General features: G+C 41.2%; 1 protein-coding gene across 9 annotated transcripts in view; it reads left to right on the forward strand.

Moving 5' to 3' along the window:
• Nucleotides 1-18,711, forward strand: part of TLN2 (talin 2) — a 410,032-nt gene that overhangs the window by 379,901 nt on the left and 11,420 nt on the right. For all 9 annotated transcript variants that reach the window (XM_081049585.1, XM_081049591.1, XM_081049589.1 and 6 more), the window contains 2 exons: nucleotides 8,994-9,099; nucleotides 9,961-10,085. In XM_081049585.1, the coding sequence (XP_080905711.1) occupies nucleotides 8,994-9,099; nucleotides 9,961-10,085 (231 nt within the window). The remainder of the gene's footprint in view (nucleotides 1-8,993; nucleotides 9,100-9,960; nucleotides 10,086-18,711) is intronic.

Below are 18,711 nucleotides of genomic sequence, written 5' to 3' on the forward strand. Positions count from 1 at the left end.
TAGGTTCTGCACTGTTTATTGTCCCAATGTCAGTTTTAAAAGTAACCCCCATATTTTCGGGCACTTTGATGAAATTAGGGGACCTTTGTATAAATTCTTCCTCTTCTGTGTCAAAGATAGACTCTAAAGAACATAAAAGATCAGGTCTGGTTTAGTCAGGAAATTCTAAAGGGAGGTCTCCATTCAAAACAAAATGTGTTAGCCCTTTTCATTTAGAAAGGAGATCCACCTACTAATAGATTGACTGGGGTTATATCACAGCAAAAAGAATGCAAAAAGGAAATGTTTTTCAATAAAAGGTCCCAGAGTCATTTGTACTGGTTGAGATAAAAATTCTCTCTGAACTGTATTAGATACCCCCATGATGGAAACTTCCTTTTTATTCTGAGGATTTTGTTGTCCAATAAGGGTGGGGTTTAAAGTAGAAAGTGTAGCTCCAGTAGTTTTAGTTTCTCTTTGGCTGTCCCAGGAAAACACAGTAAGTCCTCACTTAATACCTCACTTAATATCACTTAAATAAATTTAAGTGATATTTAAATATCACTTAAATACTAATATCGTCAGTAGATTCTTGGGAACTGCAACTTTAAGTGAAAGAAATTATAATGAAACCAGTTCTCCCATAGACTAAGTGATATAAGTAAGAGTGAAATTCGTACTGCACATTTTTAGTCACAAAAACATTACCAAACTTCTAAATAAAGACCCCCAAATACTTCTAATATTAAACACTGAAATAAATGTAAGCTATACATACATTTAAGAAAGGTTGATAAAAACAAGTAAGATAATTCACTTCCAACCTGTTTTTTCAAGTTCATGGTCACAGGTGGCCAAAGCCTATCCCCAGCAGCTCAGGGTACAATGTGGGAACCCCACCCTAGACAGGACGTCCCTGCATCGCAGGGTCACCCACACCCACAGTCGCTCAGACTGGGACAATGTAGACACGCCAGTCACCTCACATGCACACCTCTGGGATGTTGGAGGAAACCAGCGTCCCCAGTCCCCAAAGGAAACCCACGCAGAACGTGGAAACTCCACAGACACTGGCCCTGGCTGGGCATCGATTTTGTTCTCATGAAGGTTATGACAAAATGATGTTCTTTGAGGACCTGCTGCACTGATACTAGCTCACCAGAGAACCCCTCAGAATCCTGTCAACTGTATGGGGGCCTGTATGAGAGCTTCCTGGGGGGCGATATGGGTGCCTGTGAGCTGTGTTGGAAGTTTGCATAGGGCCTTTGAGGACAATCTTTTTTCCCCAGTGTCCCAGTGGATTACAACTGAGACATCAACTTCTGGGCCAGTGTTTGATAACGGACCCCTAGAGGAGTGCAATTTAGGAGGCTCAGGTGTTATTTTGGAGCTGTTGTAGCTGTAAAGCTAATAGCTTGGCAGATATTTGTTTCCGATCTTGCTCCAGGGTCCTTTCAACATGCTCAGCTGTAGTCACCAGTTTGGTCAGGCCTGTGGCCTCCCATCCCAATCCCTGCTAATCTCAGGGGATAATCCATTTACCAAAAGGGCAACCAGAGGGGGTTGACTGACCCTATTTATGTATGGCACCAGGAAAGCCATAGGAAGAGGGCTTTCAAGCAGACACTGAAGTCTGCCACAGATTCATCTTTCTTTTGTTTGCATGTCTGAATAATAGACCAATCGGTATGAGCGAGTAAGACGCAATAGTTTGTAACGTTCAGTTGCTGTTTGGCAAGCTCTTTCTGGGCTTTCTGGATGACATCTTGGATATTATCCTCAAGTTTTGTCCCTTTGATTCCTGTATCCATGTTTGGGCTTCACCAGGTCCTACAACAGGAGCACAAGCTGATAAAGGTCTGGCAGTTTTTTTGAAGAATTGAGAGTTATTCTCAGAGCCTATGACCCCAGGCCAGACCTTTTATTCAGTGAATTTATTTCCTCTCATAAATTCTTCCTTGTATTTACCAGAGAAACAGGGCTCTTACTCCTTACCTGTTGCAAACTAGGGTGGTTGATGTGTCTGTTAAAAGCCTGCCCCACGAGTTTCTTCTCATCTTTCTATACAGTTACGGTCATTGTAACCTGTAATTATGGTAGAAATAGAAATGTTTCTCCGTGGCTGTTCTGAGGTTTATGGTGTGAATGTAGTTGGTGCTAAAATGAAATCATTAATAGGAAGAAAAGCTAAGTGATATTAAAACTTCTAGGAAACATAAAAAAATTGTCTCATCTTTTGCAAGGATGTTTTTGCCTCTTCATGGTGGCAAGTGCTGATGCTTCTGACCTCCAAGGAAATGTGAATGAAAATAGTATCGTGCATTTACTTTTCGGGTATTTATGTTTGTCTCTTTAGAAAGCTAGACATACTCTTTGAAGGATATGTTCTAATGAAAATATAGGAAGAAAACAGCCCCCAGGTCCAGGGAATTATCATAAACATAGGAAAATACAAGTTCCTAACCAAAATTTGTAGAGCCGCTGTGACAGTGTTCTGTCACCTAAACTGTAGACATTTGTAGTTTTCTTGGGCCTGCTCAAATTAAGTTCACATGTCACATGATTAGCCCTAATGCCTTCTCCGAAGCAAACTGAAGAAACCTGGGCTAAAATGAGGCTGAGAGCCAGGACGATTGTTCCACACTGAGGTCCATGAGCCACAAGGCTGCTAAGGCCAGTGACGGTGGAGACGCAAGAAGAAAGGAGGAAAACGGAGATGTACAAACTGGGAAACTCGTGTTCATTCCTGAGGGAACTTTGAGAGACAGAACCAGAAAAGGAAAGCCACATTGCCAATTAGAGAAGACATACAGATTTGTGTTGAAATTATCTTTACAGTAGAAGAAAAGAATACTAAGATTAGATTGGCTATTTGAGGGTGATGAGTAAAAAAGCAATTAAAAACTAGAGATTTTGACACACCCACACCACACACACACACACACACACACACACACACACACCCCGCATCCTGCCCTTCTCATTCTCTGGTCCATATGGGGAGACCATGTATAATGAAATGATCGCAGTATCGCCATTCTGAAAAGAAAGTCCACCTAGATCAAAACTGTAATAGGAGATCTGATCAGGAGTCCCCCTGGATCAGTTTACAAGTTGCGTTCTTCACTATGATAGATCAAAGAGAATTAGTAAGATTCCTGAAGGCTAAAGGAAGATCAGGTAGTTGTCCAATTTTTACAAAAGGGGAGAAAGAAAAATAGAAATTAAGATTTGGAGAAAGTATCTAGCAATTTACAGAAATATTCGTAAATCAAGGTTAACTTTTCAGGTGGTAAGAGGAGGTTCAAGGATCTTCGGTGGGCTGCTTTTCTTAAATTTAGGCACGTGAAAATGTGGGGGAAATTATGCTGCTTTAGCCTTGTTCAGTTCAAATATCTAAGACTCAGAGATGCCTAACCTTTTTTGGCTGCCTTGTGTATTTTTTACTTTAGAAAAGGCTTTAAAATGCAGAAAATCATATCAACATCTGTATGCCCGTCATCTATAATCAACTAATTTTGTTAATTAACGTTTTGTTCCATTTGGTTCAGATCTTTATTCTTTAAAGAAATATATAAATAATAATGAATTTTGTATCCCTTGCCAATCCCATTCTTTTTTCTTTCCTATCTAGGTGCAAATGACTATCATGATTTTAGCATTTTTAATCTTTTTGTGGATCTTGGGCCCCCTTGAGCTGAAAACACATTTCCTGCCTCCCCCTACCCTCATCAAAGAAACATCAGCACAAAAATGTCCTTTAAACTGTTAAGAGCATTCTCAGACCCAGAACCCTGCGGGATCCTTTTGGAATTGAGGCTCCCAACTGAGAATCTCTCCTTGGGGGATTCTTTTCTTTGGAGAATCCACTTAGCAATCAACAAATAATGAGACCTAATTGGAGCAGAGCCATCTCCTAACTGCTCCAGGAGCTGCTTCTGTGAAGCTTTAGATCTGGCCACTGGAGCAGTGTTGGCCTCCTGCATTTTCTGGTTTATTGTAGAAAATTTGTATTCTAGGTTAACAGGCAGCCACTTTGCCTCTGCAGCAGTCACAGTCCCATATTACTGGAAAACCCCAATGTGAGCTCTTTGACAGGGCTAAAATGACCCCTGCTTCCACGAGCAGAACTTTAATTTGGTTCTGTCTGTGGCCCGCTATTAGAAATCGTATTGACTTAATAGCAGAATGAAAATAGATCTCCTTTCTGTCTGCCTTATCTAAATAGGGTACCTTATCATAGGACTAATCCCTTTTGAGAGGGCCTTAGTATATACAGAAGTGTTTCTCTTTCTCCATCACCACTCCACTTTGGTGATGTGGGTCTCCCCACCACACCCTTATTTTTTTTCCCTGCTTTATTGAGGTATAACTAATATGCAGTAAACATATATTTAAAGTGCACAATTTGATTATTGACATATGATACATCTGTGAAAGCAGCACCATAATCAAAATAATGAATATATCCATTGTTCCTCAAAATTTCCAGGCAACTATTGATCTGCTGTTTGTAATTATAGATTTGTTTGCATTTTCTAGGTTTTTATATAAATGGAATCATATAGCATGTGCTCCTTTTTATCTGGCTCCTTTCAGCATGAGAATTTTCCATTCCTTCCATGTTGTTGTGTGTATCAATAATCTGTTGCCTTTAATTGCTAAGTAGTATTCCCTCATATGGATATGCCATAATTTGTTTATTCACCTGTCGATTCACATTTGGGTTATTTCTAGGTCTTGTTTATTACAAATAAAGCTGCTGAGAACATTCTATGTTGTTAAAGAACAAAAATTCAACTGAGTGAATTTGAAGATCTAATTGGCTTTATTGGACAATTCATGAGTTTCATCTAGCCAACAGAAGAGAGCTTTGAAAAGTTGTACAGAATGGTGGGGGGAGGGAGATGAGGGTAAGGGGGATCAAATATATGGTGATGGAAAGAGAACTGACTCTGGGTGGTGAACACACAGTGGGATTTAAAGATGATGTAATACAGAATTGTACACCTGAAATCTATGTAATTTCACTACAATTGTCACCCCAATAAATTAAATTTAAAAAAGAAATTAAAAAAAAAAGTTGTACAGAATGGAAGGTTTCTATAGGCACAAACTGGACAGGACAAGAACGTTATTAGCAAAGGAAAGGAAGGAGTGTTTCAGGCAAGGGCAACTTTCTTTGGGAGAAGGCCACAGGAGTTTATCAGGAAATTCCAGACTGATAGGTTTAAGGTCATATTCCTGGGAGGGGCTAACGCTGCAGTTAAGTCTCTTTTCTGTCCTGGGGCCAAGCAACTTCACCTTGGGCCTGTTGTTTCTTTTTGTTGTTTCTTTTTCTTAACCACATACAGGTCTTTGTGCCTGTACATGTTCACAGGTTCATTTCTCTTGGATAAATACCTAGAAGTGGAATATTCATATCATTGGGTAGGGTTGTTTGTTTTTGTGTTTTTTTGGTTTTTTTGTTTGTTTACTTTTTAGGAAACTACCAAACTTTTTTAAAATGGTGTACTGTTTTTACATTTCCACCAGCAGTATAAGAGAGTTCCAATTGCTCCACATCCTGGCAACACTTGGAATGGTCAATCTTTTTTCATTCTAGCCATTCTAATGGGTATGCAGAGATATCTCATTGTGGTTTTAATTTATATTGTTGAGGTCTTTGTTTTGTTTTTGCCTTTTTTTTGTTTGTTTGTTTATGAAGTGTCTGTTCAGGTCTTGTGCCCATTTTTTATTGGGTTGCTTGTCTTTTTGCTATTGAACTTTTAGAGTTCTTTATATTTTCTAGATATGAGTTCTTGGTCAGATATATTTTCTGAAAATTGTTTCTCTCAGGATGTGGCTTGTCTTCATTTTCATAACAATGCCTTGAAGCCAAATGTGTATTATAAAAAAAGAAAGAAATGATTACACTGCAGAGAGTTGAGAAAACAAAGGGGAAAATGATGTGTGGCTGGAACTTGGATAAATATAAAAATAAAACCAAAATATATCTTTTCTCAAATATTAAACATTTAGGATGAACTGAATGTCTCTGTTTGCAAAGGACATCAAACTATTTTCAGAATTACATCCTAGTGTAGGGGAGGAAATATAATTTTCCCTCTACCCTTCTGAGTTCTTGCCTGAAACCCCCTTTTAATAAAAGATGAACAAGAGAAAAACAGAAGTTTATTAACATGTGTACCTCATGGATACATGGAAGATACTCAAGAAAAAATGAATGACTCCCCAGGATGGCTCCAGTTTAAATACCATCTTCAGCTAAAGAAAAGAAAGATTGGGGGGAAATCAGTTATGGGAAGTTGCTAGGAAAAATATGATGTACAAGGGTAAGGTTTGTTATTCAGATTTCGAGTCTTCTCCTTGATAAGATTTTCTTGGGATTTAGAGTCAAACTTCTCTTCTTGGTACCTAGGGGGAGACACTCTTACAAATGGAGAATTTTTATTTTATAAATGTACATTTCCCTTCAAAGGGGTAAATTTTACTCAATTTTCAGAGCTTTTCTTGTGTCTGCTGTTTCTCAAAATAATTCCTATGTCAAAGAGGCATATTTTGGGGTGACATATTCTGTAACTCTTTATTAGCTTCCTATTATTCTTTCATTTGCATGCCAGATTGAGTCCTTCTTTTCAACAGCCTTAATTAAATATAATTTGCATGATAAAATTCACCTGTTTACGGTGTGCAATTCATTGGGTTTTTAGTACATTTACAGAGTTGTGCAATTATCACCATAATCTAATTTTAGAACATTTTCATCACCCCCAAAAAAACCTAATGCCCATGAGTAGTCATTCTCCATTACCCTCACCCCCACTCCCAGCCCTAAGCAAACATTAATGTACTTTCTGCTTCTATTAGATTTGCCTATTAGGGACTTTTCATATAAATGGAATCATACAATATGTGTTTCTTTTTTTTGTGATGGGCCTCTGTCACTTGGCATAATGTTTTTAAAGTTCTAAAGCATGAAATTTAAAAGATTTATGCTTTTTTAAGTTTTAAAGCATAATTTTTGCTTTTTGTTCTCTGCTTAAAAATCTTTACCAAATTCAAGATTACTAAAATTATTTTCCTGTGTTTTCTTCTGTATCATATTGTTACATTTAGGTTTATACTCTATTTATAGTTAATTTATGTGTATAATATAGGGAATGAGTCGAAGTTTATTTTCTTACATATGGCCATCCAATTGTTTTAGCACCATTTGTTGAAAAATTTATCTTGAATTAAAGGTACCCTAGTAGAAATAAATGGTTCACAACTTTGGCTGCATATGAGAATCACCTGTGTTAGAAAGTAAACGGCACTTAACCCCTTCCCTCCACCTCTCCATGTTTCTAGTGTTGTTTTGGAACTGATCTAGGATGCCAATATGTTAGGAATCGTTCCAATAGTGTGTTGGTCTGTTTTTCACTCATTCATTCATTTGTTCACTCCTTCACAGGTCTGTGCTGAGTTCTTAATATCTGCGTAGTGATATATGTCAGTCCTAGGCTGAGAGAATGAGGTGCTGAAATCACAGTACAATAGCAAATATAAAAATTTAAAGATGTCATAAGAAGAAGGAGGATAGGATAGAGGCATGCAAAGTGATGCTCAAAAATCTTGGCGTAATCAGTTTGAGTATATAACATAATGTCTTCTATGTACAAGTGTATCTGGGGCTGGTCAAAGTATAACCCCAATAACTCCCCCAACCCCAGACTTTTTTTACCAAGTTTCTCTTATAGTTATGGTATGAAGGGGTTAGGCCGGCATCCAAAAGCCACCTTTTCCAGACTCCTGAGAATGAGTTTGATCCCTGGCTAGGTAAAAGGGGATGGGACAGCAAGAAGGAAGTTAGCGTTCAATGAATGCTTACTGTATTCCAGACATTGTGCACGATACTTACCATGTGTTATTCTATTTGATCTTTATGGTCACCCAGAGGGGCAGGCATACCCCAGTTTTAGAGATGAGAAAACAAGTTCTGAGAGGTTCAGTCATCTGCTCAGTGTCACAAACCAGTAGCAGACGAAGCCAGGTTTGAACACAGGTCTGTCCAATTCCCATGCCAGGCTCAGAGGCATCAAAATTGTCTAGAGAGAGACAGCAATTGTGTTTTCCTCCAGAATGTCTTAACATTTCTAAACCTGAAGATTATCACTGTGAAATATGGGGAAGAGATGCAGAAAAGAATATTGGAAGAAGAATTTTGAAATTAGGAACAAGATGGTGTAAGTCAGAATGCAAATCTGAGGTACAGGATGGAGAGGAGTTCTCATCGAATTTCTTAGTCCTGTTCTTTAATGCATTTGAGAAGAAATCAGCTGGGATGTTTTTTAAATTGGATTGAGGGGTGGAGTTCCAATATCTTTTTGTAACATCATAAAAAAAAACGAAAAGGAAGACCCATTTACATAAACTTGTGAACTAGTTCAAAAGAGGGAAATTCTTCACAACTTCTCCCAGGAGAGCTTGCAGTCAAAATCCTGGAAATGGATTGTTCTTTCAGGAACAACCCCCCTGGTCAGTTGGTTGTTGCTTTCTTGGAGATTTTGTCTGCAAGACCCCACCTGAGTCATACATTTCTTCTAGTCCCACATTTGTTTTGTCACAAGCACCAGCTGACCGGAAGCCTTGGGCTTTCAAGTTCTCTCAGAGTGTTTTCAGGTAACTCTGGGTAATTTTCATGTATGTATGTATGTATTTATTATATTTGTTTTATGTACAAATAAAAGGACAAATAAAGACAAATAAGGATTTTGTGTCTCATATGATCTTAGGGAAATATGTAAGAAAGGACCTTAGAAAAACCCATGGCTCCCAACTTCTCATTTCTCACATGAGGAAACTGAACACAAGTGAGTCTTCTGTGTTTTCCCCAAGATTCTGAAGTCCCTTGGTGACACAGTTGCACCGTAAAACGAGGATATCCAACTCTGCGTTCACCAGTAAGAGTGTGATTCCTTTCACAATGGTGGCTATCTTCCTTATGTATTTGGCTTGTTCTTCCCCCGTAGATTCTTCAGAAACCAACCCCGGAACTCAAGCACCAGCTGGCTACTCTCTCGAAGCGAGTCGCCGGTGCAGTGACTGAGCTCATCCAGGCAGCGGAAGCCATGAAAGGTAGGCTGGGTCCTTTCGTGTTCTCTTGGGGAGTACCACTCAGAAGCAGTGCTGCTACAGCGAGCTGAGCAGAGAAACTGTGCAGCCAACACAGGCCCTTTCTTGACATATTCAGTCAGAAGAAACACAGTGACATAGATTTTTTTTTTTTTAAGCAAATGGGAATAGAATTAGATTTTAAAAGGATTTTTTTCAGGAGGATATCCTGAAGCAAGTCTTTTCTTCAGTCTTTATATTAAGGACTTCTACTTAAATGGCATAATCCATCCAGAACCGCTCGCATCTCTTTTAAAGGTCTCACCATGTATATTTATCTGTGTTTTCGTTCATGGGTATATGTATTCTCATTCAAATGGGTAAATGGTGCTTTCTGGGTACATTGTTGGCACACGCCTTCATGGTTCCATAGCAGCAGTGAACTCACTAGGGAAAGGTTTTCGCACCAGTTTCCCTTGGTTGGAATTGAGGTGAGTAGCTATTCCTCAGGTTCCCAGGAAGAGAGCCAAGTAATCTTTGTGTTCAGCATGGTCCCGAGGCTCCTCCTGTGGATTCTTGCTCATAGTCACATGCCCTGAGTTGGACCTCAGAGTGAAAAATGTTCCAGCTGGCTGTGGTCCCCAATCATCGATGATGGCTCCTGTGTGTAGGGCTGGACACACACCGATTTAGAAAACCAGACTCACACTGAGGTCCCTCTGTACCCAGCTGATCTCTGTGAGAGTCGGCGGGTGAGCCCTGAGGACCGTGTAGCTCGTAGGCACGTGGAGCCACTCTGCACGCGCACCCAGATATGGTTTGTCATTAAGTGGGCGCTCTGAGGTCTGCGGCCACCAAGAATGACCCTGTTTGGACTGATTTTAGGAACGGAGTGGGTGGACCCAGAAGACCCCACCGTCATTGCAGAAACAGAACTGCTGGGGGCCGCGGCGTCCATCGAGGCTGCTGCTAAGAAGTTGGAGCAACTGAAACCAAGAGCAAAACCAAAGGTGAGTGTCCACGTGTGGCTGCTTGTCTGATGTCGTTAGGTTTTCCGGTGCAGGGCTGCAAAATGTGCTGGACGTGCTGCAGGGAGCTTGTACCCTTCCCGGCGGTTAGATCAGCCACTGCAAACCTGCTCTGCTCACCCAGCACCTTTGTCCCGGGTACGGTCAAAACCCAGTGGGTGGGCCTAGCAAGTTAACCTCCCAGAAAAATATCTGTGGGAATGCAGAGAGACAACCTGGGCATTTACCATCTTGATTCCGTTCCAGTATACTATAGAAAGCAGATGTCGGATGCTTCCTAAAGAAAGTCTCTATCACTGAATGTCAGATTGTCACTCCAACTTTCTGGTTTCCGTAATGCTTTTTACAGAGAAATAGCAATGCTGGGTCTCTCCGTCTTAGAAAATCAAAAGAGGGCAATGTGAGTCTCAAAAGTGCGCCCAATAAGTGGCTTCTTCAGTATATGCTGGAGACTGTGGTTGAATGATGTGTTTCCTCCATCTATGTTTGTCATCTGGATAAATGTTTACAACTTAAGATCATGAGTATATGTTAAGATAAACAGCTATTTAAAGGAAAGAAGATACTTTAAGGTTGGGCACTAGGGAGGACAATTATTAAGTAAAAAGGATGGTGAACCAGTGCTGGTCAGGGTCAAAGCCCAACTCTGTTAAGAAGCTGTAAGCCCACCCTGCCCCGCGTGGCTATCTTCAATGGGAAGCTAGTAGAATCAGAGGAGGCCTCTTTTTCTTTCTATTCAAGCAAGTCCCTCTGAGACCTGTAACCTCACCTCCCTTCCAAGGACCTAAATACATTAGGAAGTAAAATCTGGCTCTTCCCCTCAAAACAAAGTTACATCTTCCAGTTGAGGTGTGCCTAAAATTCTACTTTGTTTCTAAGACCAAAAGATGGCATCTGAGCCCTGGAATACACCAAATGGCTCAAAAGTAGTGCATGGGCCAAGGTTGTGTATAAAACAGACATGAGCATACACGTATAGTGATTCGATTAAGCTTGGGAATAGACTTTAACCATGGAATTCTTGGAACCAATCTCTTAATAGTCACTCTAGACTTGGTAAAGGCATTTTTAAAAATTTCTCATCAAGGTGTAATTTTAAAGTTTTGGCATCTGATTTTTGGGTTTATCAGGGTTTTCTTTACTGGCCTCTAACCTGAGGGTCTTGCCTTGTCTGAGATTGCCTGAGTTTTTCTTAACAAACTGAAGAGCTAAGTGTGGGCAGAGAGGCCACTCCATTGTCTGGTTATGTCTTTGTTTCTCTTTTGCGAATGGAAAGTGTACTTTCAACTGAAGAGGCAAGCAGCAACCATTGACTAAGATTTAGAGGCTTCGTGCTTAATTTGTTTTTCCTTTTCCTTATATGATATGTCACAAGTGGCCCCTCTTGGGAAAGCTTCTGTCTGCTAATGCTGAAGTCATGTCAGTTGACATTCATTCTCCTTGAGAATTAGCCTGGTGCTAATTTAACATTAACACATCACCATGGTCTAAGAGCTTTTGCTCCAACCCTGTTCCCTTTGTCCTTTGCCAGGTCCTTCTGAGTTCTTGTCTGTCTCCGAATCCGGTTTCCCTCTGCCGGCCATTTATTTACCTCATGATTCTTGATCTGAAAAAATAAAGTTATTAGAGTTCCTACCCCATACGATTGTTGTTATAACCAATTTAAGATAATTTAAGAACACAGTTCCTGACATACAATAAGACTGAATAAGCAGCAACTGTATCACCATCACTGAAAATAAGATTCTGGGATTTGTATCTACTACCTCCGAGCAAAATGCCTGAAATAAAAGTTATTCCATAGGCCCATGAGCTGATAGCCTTAGCAAAAAAAAAAAAAAAAACAGAAAAAAAGGGAAGGAAAGGAAAGGAAAGTCTAAACGCTTACATTGGTGGGGTGCCAAACATGAGCCAGTCAATCTTCTAGGTGCTTTACGTGGATTAACTCATCTGGTCCTTGCAATAAGTCCACGAGGGAGTACTGTTACCATTCCTGCTCTATCAGTGCAGAATCAGAGGCAGGTTACCAGGCCAGCAGCAGATGGCCATGACTGAGCAGTGTGGGGGGCTCTGGATGGCAGTTCCAATCCAAACCAGTCCTCTCGGCCTACCTAGTGTCAGAGAGGGCAGTGCAGCCCCACAGGGGATGTTTGTTGTTTGCCTGTACCCTTTGAACCTCAAATCCCGCCTCTAGGAATCTGTCCTGAGAAGGAAATCCAGAGAGGAAGAAAGTTCTGTGTGTGCAAGGGGGTTGTTCCTTTCAGCCTTGTTTGTACTAGAGAGAAGTTAGTTGTGACCTGAGTGTCTCCTGGAAGGAAAAGGACGCAGCTATGAAAAAATGATGGTGGATAAGACTGTGTGTAGTGTAAAGAAGATGCTCATGGCATGCTATGAAGTCAAATTTTAAAAAAATACAGAATTATGTACTCATATGGTTCCAACCCTGTAGAAAAAGAACTGGTGTATGAAGGAGAGAGGTGGGGAATATACAAGAATGATGGTGGCGTTGGGGTGATGGGAGAGTCAGCGTTTTAAAAATAACAGCACTTAAATTAGTGATGACTGCTGAAGTGAGCCAGTGGACACTGCCTACACTGCTCTTGGATTGTCTAGCCTTGGTGTTTACAGTGTGGGTGTTTATGGAAAACCCAGGAATCCTTTAGAGAAAGTCATAGTTAAACTGCTGATTCGACTACTCTCTTCCTTGGGGCTCCCTACTTTAGTCGCTCCCATCTTCACATGAGGAAGGGTGCTTTAGAATGATCGGAAGTCTCTCTCTGCCCCATGACCAGAGGCTCCTACCACATGGATTATATTATCTGTGTAACTGTTTTTGAAGAAACCATCAACCAAAACCATAGTTTTTGTGCTTTGTGGTGATATCCACATGAAATAAAATCTTTCTTGCCTTGATAAAGGAATTCATTTCCCCAGTTAAAAAAAGAAAAATCCCATTCTGACACCAAAATCAACCAGTCTTTTGAGGTTGATTGCTTCTCTTCATCCCCTCCCCTAACCTAAAAACAAAACAAAACAAAAATCCTCGGGATACTGTGAATAAGCAATTGCCATGACATCCGTATTCCTATCCGGGGCCCTCAGCAGAGAGCGAATGTGCTTTCCTTGCACAGCTGGCAGCATTTACACTGCTTGGAGGATTAGTTTTGGGGACGGGCAATGTTTTTGTTTACATTGTTTTGCTCACCACATTCTCAGGTTGCCTGTTTTAAAAACAGAATGGTCTGTTGTTTATGAAGATGATTCCTGGTTTATTCCCACGTCAGGCCCTTAAAACTTAAGCTCCTCTTTTTTGCCTGGAATTTCCCAGGCATGAGTAACGAACACATTTGCACTGTTGAATCCACCGTTTGCTTGGGAAGACGGTACAAAGGCAAAATGAGAATGCCGGCGAGGCGACCTCTGGCGCATGTGCCCACGATATCACCAATGGTGCCGAGTCCACACTTGCAGACAGACTGTGCGCCACAGCCAGGGAAAGGAGCTGCAGTGGTGACACCACCCCCTGCAGCTGTAGCCTGCAATACCGTGCCTATTCTCGAGCTCAGTCAGACCTGGATGCCTTTTCTGCAGGCCTCTGTGTGATATGTTTGATATATTAGGTTGTTATTTAATCCAACTATGTATCAAACATATTCCTACAGGGTCTTGCCCTGTCTCCGGGGGTTCCTAACACAGTTTATAAGGCAACAGGAAACAATATGTTCAAATCACAAGTAGATTTAGAAGACGGAGGAGTGCTCCTTACATTTCAGTATGTTATGTTCCTGTTCTTCTTGTCGCATTTGAGAACCGTCATCAATATGGCTAGATTATTTTGTTTATTTTAGAAACAAATCATAATTATTGATGTTTCGGAAGAGCCTGAAATGTTATGTACAGCTTAGTTTGGTGCAATGACGAATCCTTAAGGAATATGCTCATTGGAAAAAAATGGAAGGTTCCAACCCCCTGTTTGTGACATGAAATAAAGGTCAGGATTATAACCTCCAAACACATTTAGGTTTATATTTAATTTTAGTTCATGTTTATCCTCACCTTCAATTTAGAAATTAGTTGTTTTCATCATCAAGTTTTCAGCAAAAATTCAAGCACAAACCAACCATTTGTAACTTTCCTTTCCACCTATAGTAACAAACTGTATAAACCAAACCCGCCATATCAACTGTATGGATGATGAGTCACCAGGCTTTATATAAACCTTGCTTGGTTAGGACTAAATATATCTAATAAAGATAATGTAGTGTGGACTATACTCTGTCTGTTGAATTTCCTGCTGTAGGTTAATTTGTCAGTAGAAGTTGATAATATTTAGACTAAGCCGACAATCAGAAAGTAATTCCATAGCCTAATTGGGTGCAGCAGGAAGTTTGGGATTATGAAATATTTTTTCTGGCACAGAACTGCCTTCTCTGGTTGACTTTGACCTCTTCCTCATAGAAGAACCTGTGAAGTATGTGTGAGTTCATTCTGATCTCTCTCAAAAGAACTGTTGTGCTAATAGCTCAGCTTTCTGGAGGAGAAGAGACGTGTTCTTTTAAAGGGCACTCCTGTGTGTGTGTGTGTGTGTGTGTGTGTGTGTATGCAATACCCCTCAGCGGTGGTGAGCCAGTGGTTTGAACAGGTGGCTCAGGAAGGCTTCCTTTGGTTATATCTAGGAGCCATCCCTAAGTTGCTTTCAGTGACAGGCACCTTGGTGACAGGTCACACCAGAAGCAGCAGAGAAGTGATGACGTGGGTGGGAAATGCAGTGTTGGAGTCCTTGCTTCCGGAGTTAAAAAATGGAACCTACCCCCGGAATCTTTCTCCACTGAAAAGGGATCCATGAAAGTGTTGTCAGCAGGAGCTCTTTCAGACAGTTTTCAAGATGCTGCCAAAATCAGTGCCACCTTCACGCAGCTGGAGAACATTGTTTAGGGTTTTGAGTTCAGTTAAGGTTGTTTGACCAAAATGATAAATGATCATGGAAAAGAGAGCAAGTTCTTATGAATAAAGAAAAATACAGTTTTAAGAGGACCTTAAGGTGGAGCCCACTTGTTAAAATCAATGTGATTTTCTTGTTTCGTTTGGTAATTTTGCTACTGACCAGCATGCTATGTTGATTGGATGAGTGGGAAAAGGCAACCAGGTATTGAGGGAGGAGGAAGAGGAGCAGATACAATATTTTCTATATGCGGAACTATGGGCTCTGAGCTTACCGGCCACTGGTTGGTTCCAGGTCTGTAAGTTCCAGACCTGTAGGATGTGAAAAGCAAAGGTGTTTGGGGACCAGGCCAGCACATGTTCCCAGGTGACTCCCCACCTGTAGAACAGTAGGTCCTTGTCAGACCCTCCTCAGACACACAGAGGACTCATAGCAAAGGGGCTTACGATGTAACGAATTCATCTGATTCAATCTTGGAAGAATTGTTACCTTTTCTTTGTTCATGCTTCCTTATAGACATTCAAGTGCCTTTTTTTTTTTGAGAGAGAGAGAGCATGACAAAATCTTTAAGAATTTTTTCATCACACAGAAATGGCATCACAGAATCATTTCAATAGCTTCACTATTCACTTAAAAAAAGTGGAAAAAGGTACTAAGGCAGTGGGTGGCACCGGATCACCACTCCCAAGATACTAGCGGTGCAAGCTTGGATCTTTTTCAATGGATGTTGTATGAACGTGCATTTATTTCAGATGTGGATGCAGACGGTGGTTTGTCCCCAGATTGCAGGCGTAACCATTTGTCAGTACATTCTCTCTGTCACCCACTTAAGCCTGTTTACAGTTTCCCGGGAGCTTTCCCTGAGACCGGGCCAGCCTGGGGGTGGGGGAGAGAGAGGAGGTACCAGGCCAGCTGTTCAGATATGGGCTCTTCTCAGTTCCAATTGTTTTAAGAGGTTTCCCTATTATTAGAACTAGTTAGGGTGGTGGTCCTAAAGACAACCCCCACATAGGTCCTCCAAAACAGAAGCTGATCTGACTCTTAAATGGTTGTGTCTTTGGGTACTGGCTAAGGTTTCCCCCAAGGCACCTCTCAGTTCAATACCAGAAGCAAACTAGTAGCAGCCAAACTCACGACAGAAAAAGGAGGAATATGTCTGCCTGTTCCTCTCAGCTTCCAACTGGCAAGAAAAATGCCACACTTGTGTTTCAGGACTGCTAGGTGTTGGCTTCCGTTTTTCCCTCAAGGACGTTTAAAGTATATGCAGAAAAAACAACAAAAAAAAAATGTATACCCAAAGAATTTTTTTAGTTTCTGTTGTAATATGACCTTGTTTTTAATACCAAGCATTCTGCAAGACTTTCAGTAGTACAGAGCAAAGCATGACCCCTAACTGGGAAGACAGTACCATGAGCTGTAATCTGGTTTTATAGCCAGTTGTAAGCAAAGCAACCATTGTGTTTATCAGCTCTCAGCCAGGCAGTCTCTCAAAGGAGGTTTTCAGGGAGGGAAGCAAAAATCAGGGCAGTGACGCTTTGGCCATATTCTATGGGTGACTTTAGCTCCTTCACCTCGAGTTCATTGTCGGGAGGGGTTACAGGGATGTGATTCACAAAGAAAAGAGCAAGAAAAAGGACCATGGATGGAATCGCTCTTTCCCTACCTGTCAGAAAGGACGGACCTGGGGGAGGTGGGTAAAGATGGTGCAGGAAAGAGGCAGGGCTCCGCCAGAGAGGAAGCCAAGGGAGAGGAAGGAAGAGAAAAAGTAGCCCTTGCTTATTTTAGTCAGCGCCTTCTAAGAAGGGTTTGATTTGGAAACATAACATGTCTAAGTTAAAGGAGCAGGAAGGTTGAGGTTGCTCCTCAGGTTCCAGACAGAAAACTGATTGCTACGTGGTCAGAGAGTACAGAGCAGTGACTAAAACCCAGGTTGACCATTTCCTGGCTGGGTGTTGAAGGAGAAGCTGAAAGAAGTGCCCATCTGTATCATGTGTCACTACATTTATCTTTGCTTTGTGTTTTTTAGTTGTAATTTTAGGTTGTAATCAGAAATGCCAGCTAGAACTTTTATTAGAATTATGAGTGAAAAGCAGTGTTCAGAGAGAGAAAACAGAGTAGTTGAGCCCAAAGTCTGAAAAACAATTTTTAAAACCACAAAAAGATATATGTAATAATAGAAATAATAACAAAATGAGTTGCTACTAGCTATCGAGTATCTCTGAGTCAGTTATGCTCTATGTATATTAATAATTACTTATAACAGCCCTATCAGATAGAAGAGAAGGTAGATTCAGGAAATGAATGAATTGCTGCAAAGATTCTTTTCAGAATACCTTAAAGGCCAACCAAGACAACCACAAAATAAAAATGAGGAAAGCCCTCCCATTTTCTGTCCCCTTTCCGCCCTCCTTTCCCTTCTCCTTCCCCAGGGGAACCTTGAGCTCCTGAAACTTTAGAGCAAACAGAGCAAAATAGGGGTTTCAAATGCTCTCCCAACATGGGGAGTGGCAGCAAGAGACAACCCAAAGTGTGACCTTTCCCAAGAGGGATCTCGCCAGACCTCTAACTTTTTTTTTTCTTTTTTTCCCAAGTCAAGTTGTTGTCCCTTCAATCTTAGTTGTGGAGGGTGCCATTCAGCTTCAAGTTGTTGTCCTTTCAGTCTTAGTTGTGGAGGGCGCAGCTCAGCTCCAGGTCCAGTCGCCATTGCTGGTTGCAGGGGGCACAGCCCACTATCCCTTGCGGGACTCGAGGAATTGAACTGGCAACCTTGTGGTTGAGAGCCCACTGGCCCATGTTGGAATCGAACCAGCAGCCTTCGGAGTTAGGAGCATGGAGCTCTAACCGCCTGAGCCCTCGGGCCGGCCCTAACTTTTTTAATGGGGCATTCTGCAAAAGATCACCAAACAGGAAAAATATCAGCAAAGGGGTGTTTATACCTTTCTCAAAGCTACCAAAAAGCCAAGGCAATAAGAAATCCATCCTCGGCTAGAGTCTGGTAGACAGCCCAGAAAAGAGAGTTGCTAAGAGCTGGTGGTGACCTGGCCAATAGCTTTTTTGAGTAGAGAGGAGCAGGGATAGGGGAGGAGAATATGGTACAAAGGATGAGAAGATAACATCGTTTCTGCACTCGGAGGTGGCTAACACTTTCACTAAGCAGAGTAGATTCTTAGTTTGCACGTCTGTTATTTTCCCAGCGCTGTTTTATTAAGAGAGCCTCTTAGGAAAATGCCAAAAATGCCACTGTGTTTATGTTTGTATGTGCATGACTAAATGTCTCCAACTATGGAAGCCAAATGAGGAACGCAGACGGAGTATACAATTAGCAACCCCCCACACAGCCTTAAATAAAGGAGGTGTCTGCCTCCATCCCTCAGGAATCAGGAATGGACAGTTATTGATGTAGATGCTTACTCGATGTATTTCTCCTTCTCTAGCTATGTAAATTGTCCTCTGGCTGAACTCTAGAACTTGGGAGACTCATTTAGAATGAATACATTCATTCAATAAACATTTATCACATGGGCTTCTCTGCCTCATTTTTGTGCTCGGAGGACGTAAGTTGAATAAAACACAGTCCATGCCCTGGAGGAGAGAGTTCATAGGCTTGTAGGATTCAGTTAACTGGTGTCTGATATCCTTAACCCAGGCCAGCATTTCCCACAAAGT

The sequence above is a fragment of the Rhinolophus hipposideros genome (assembly GCF_964194185.1).
Source record: "Rhinolophus hipposideros genome assembly, chromosome: 5".
Lineage (NCBI taxonomy): Eukaryota > Metazoa > Chordata > Mammalia > Chiroptera > Rhinolophidae > Rhinolophus > Rhinolophus hipposideros.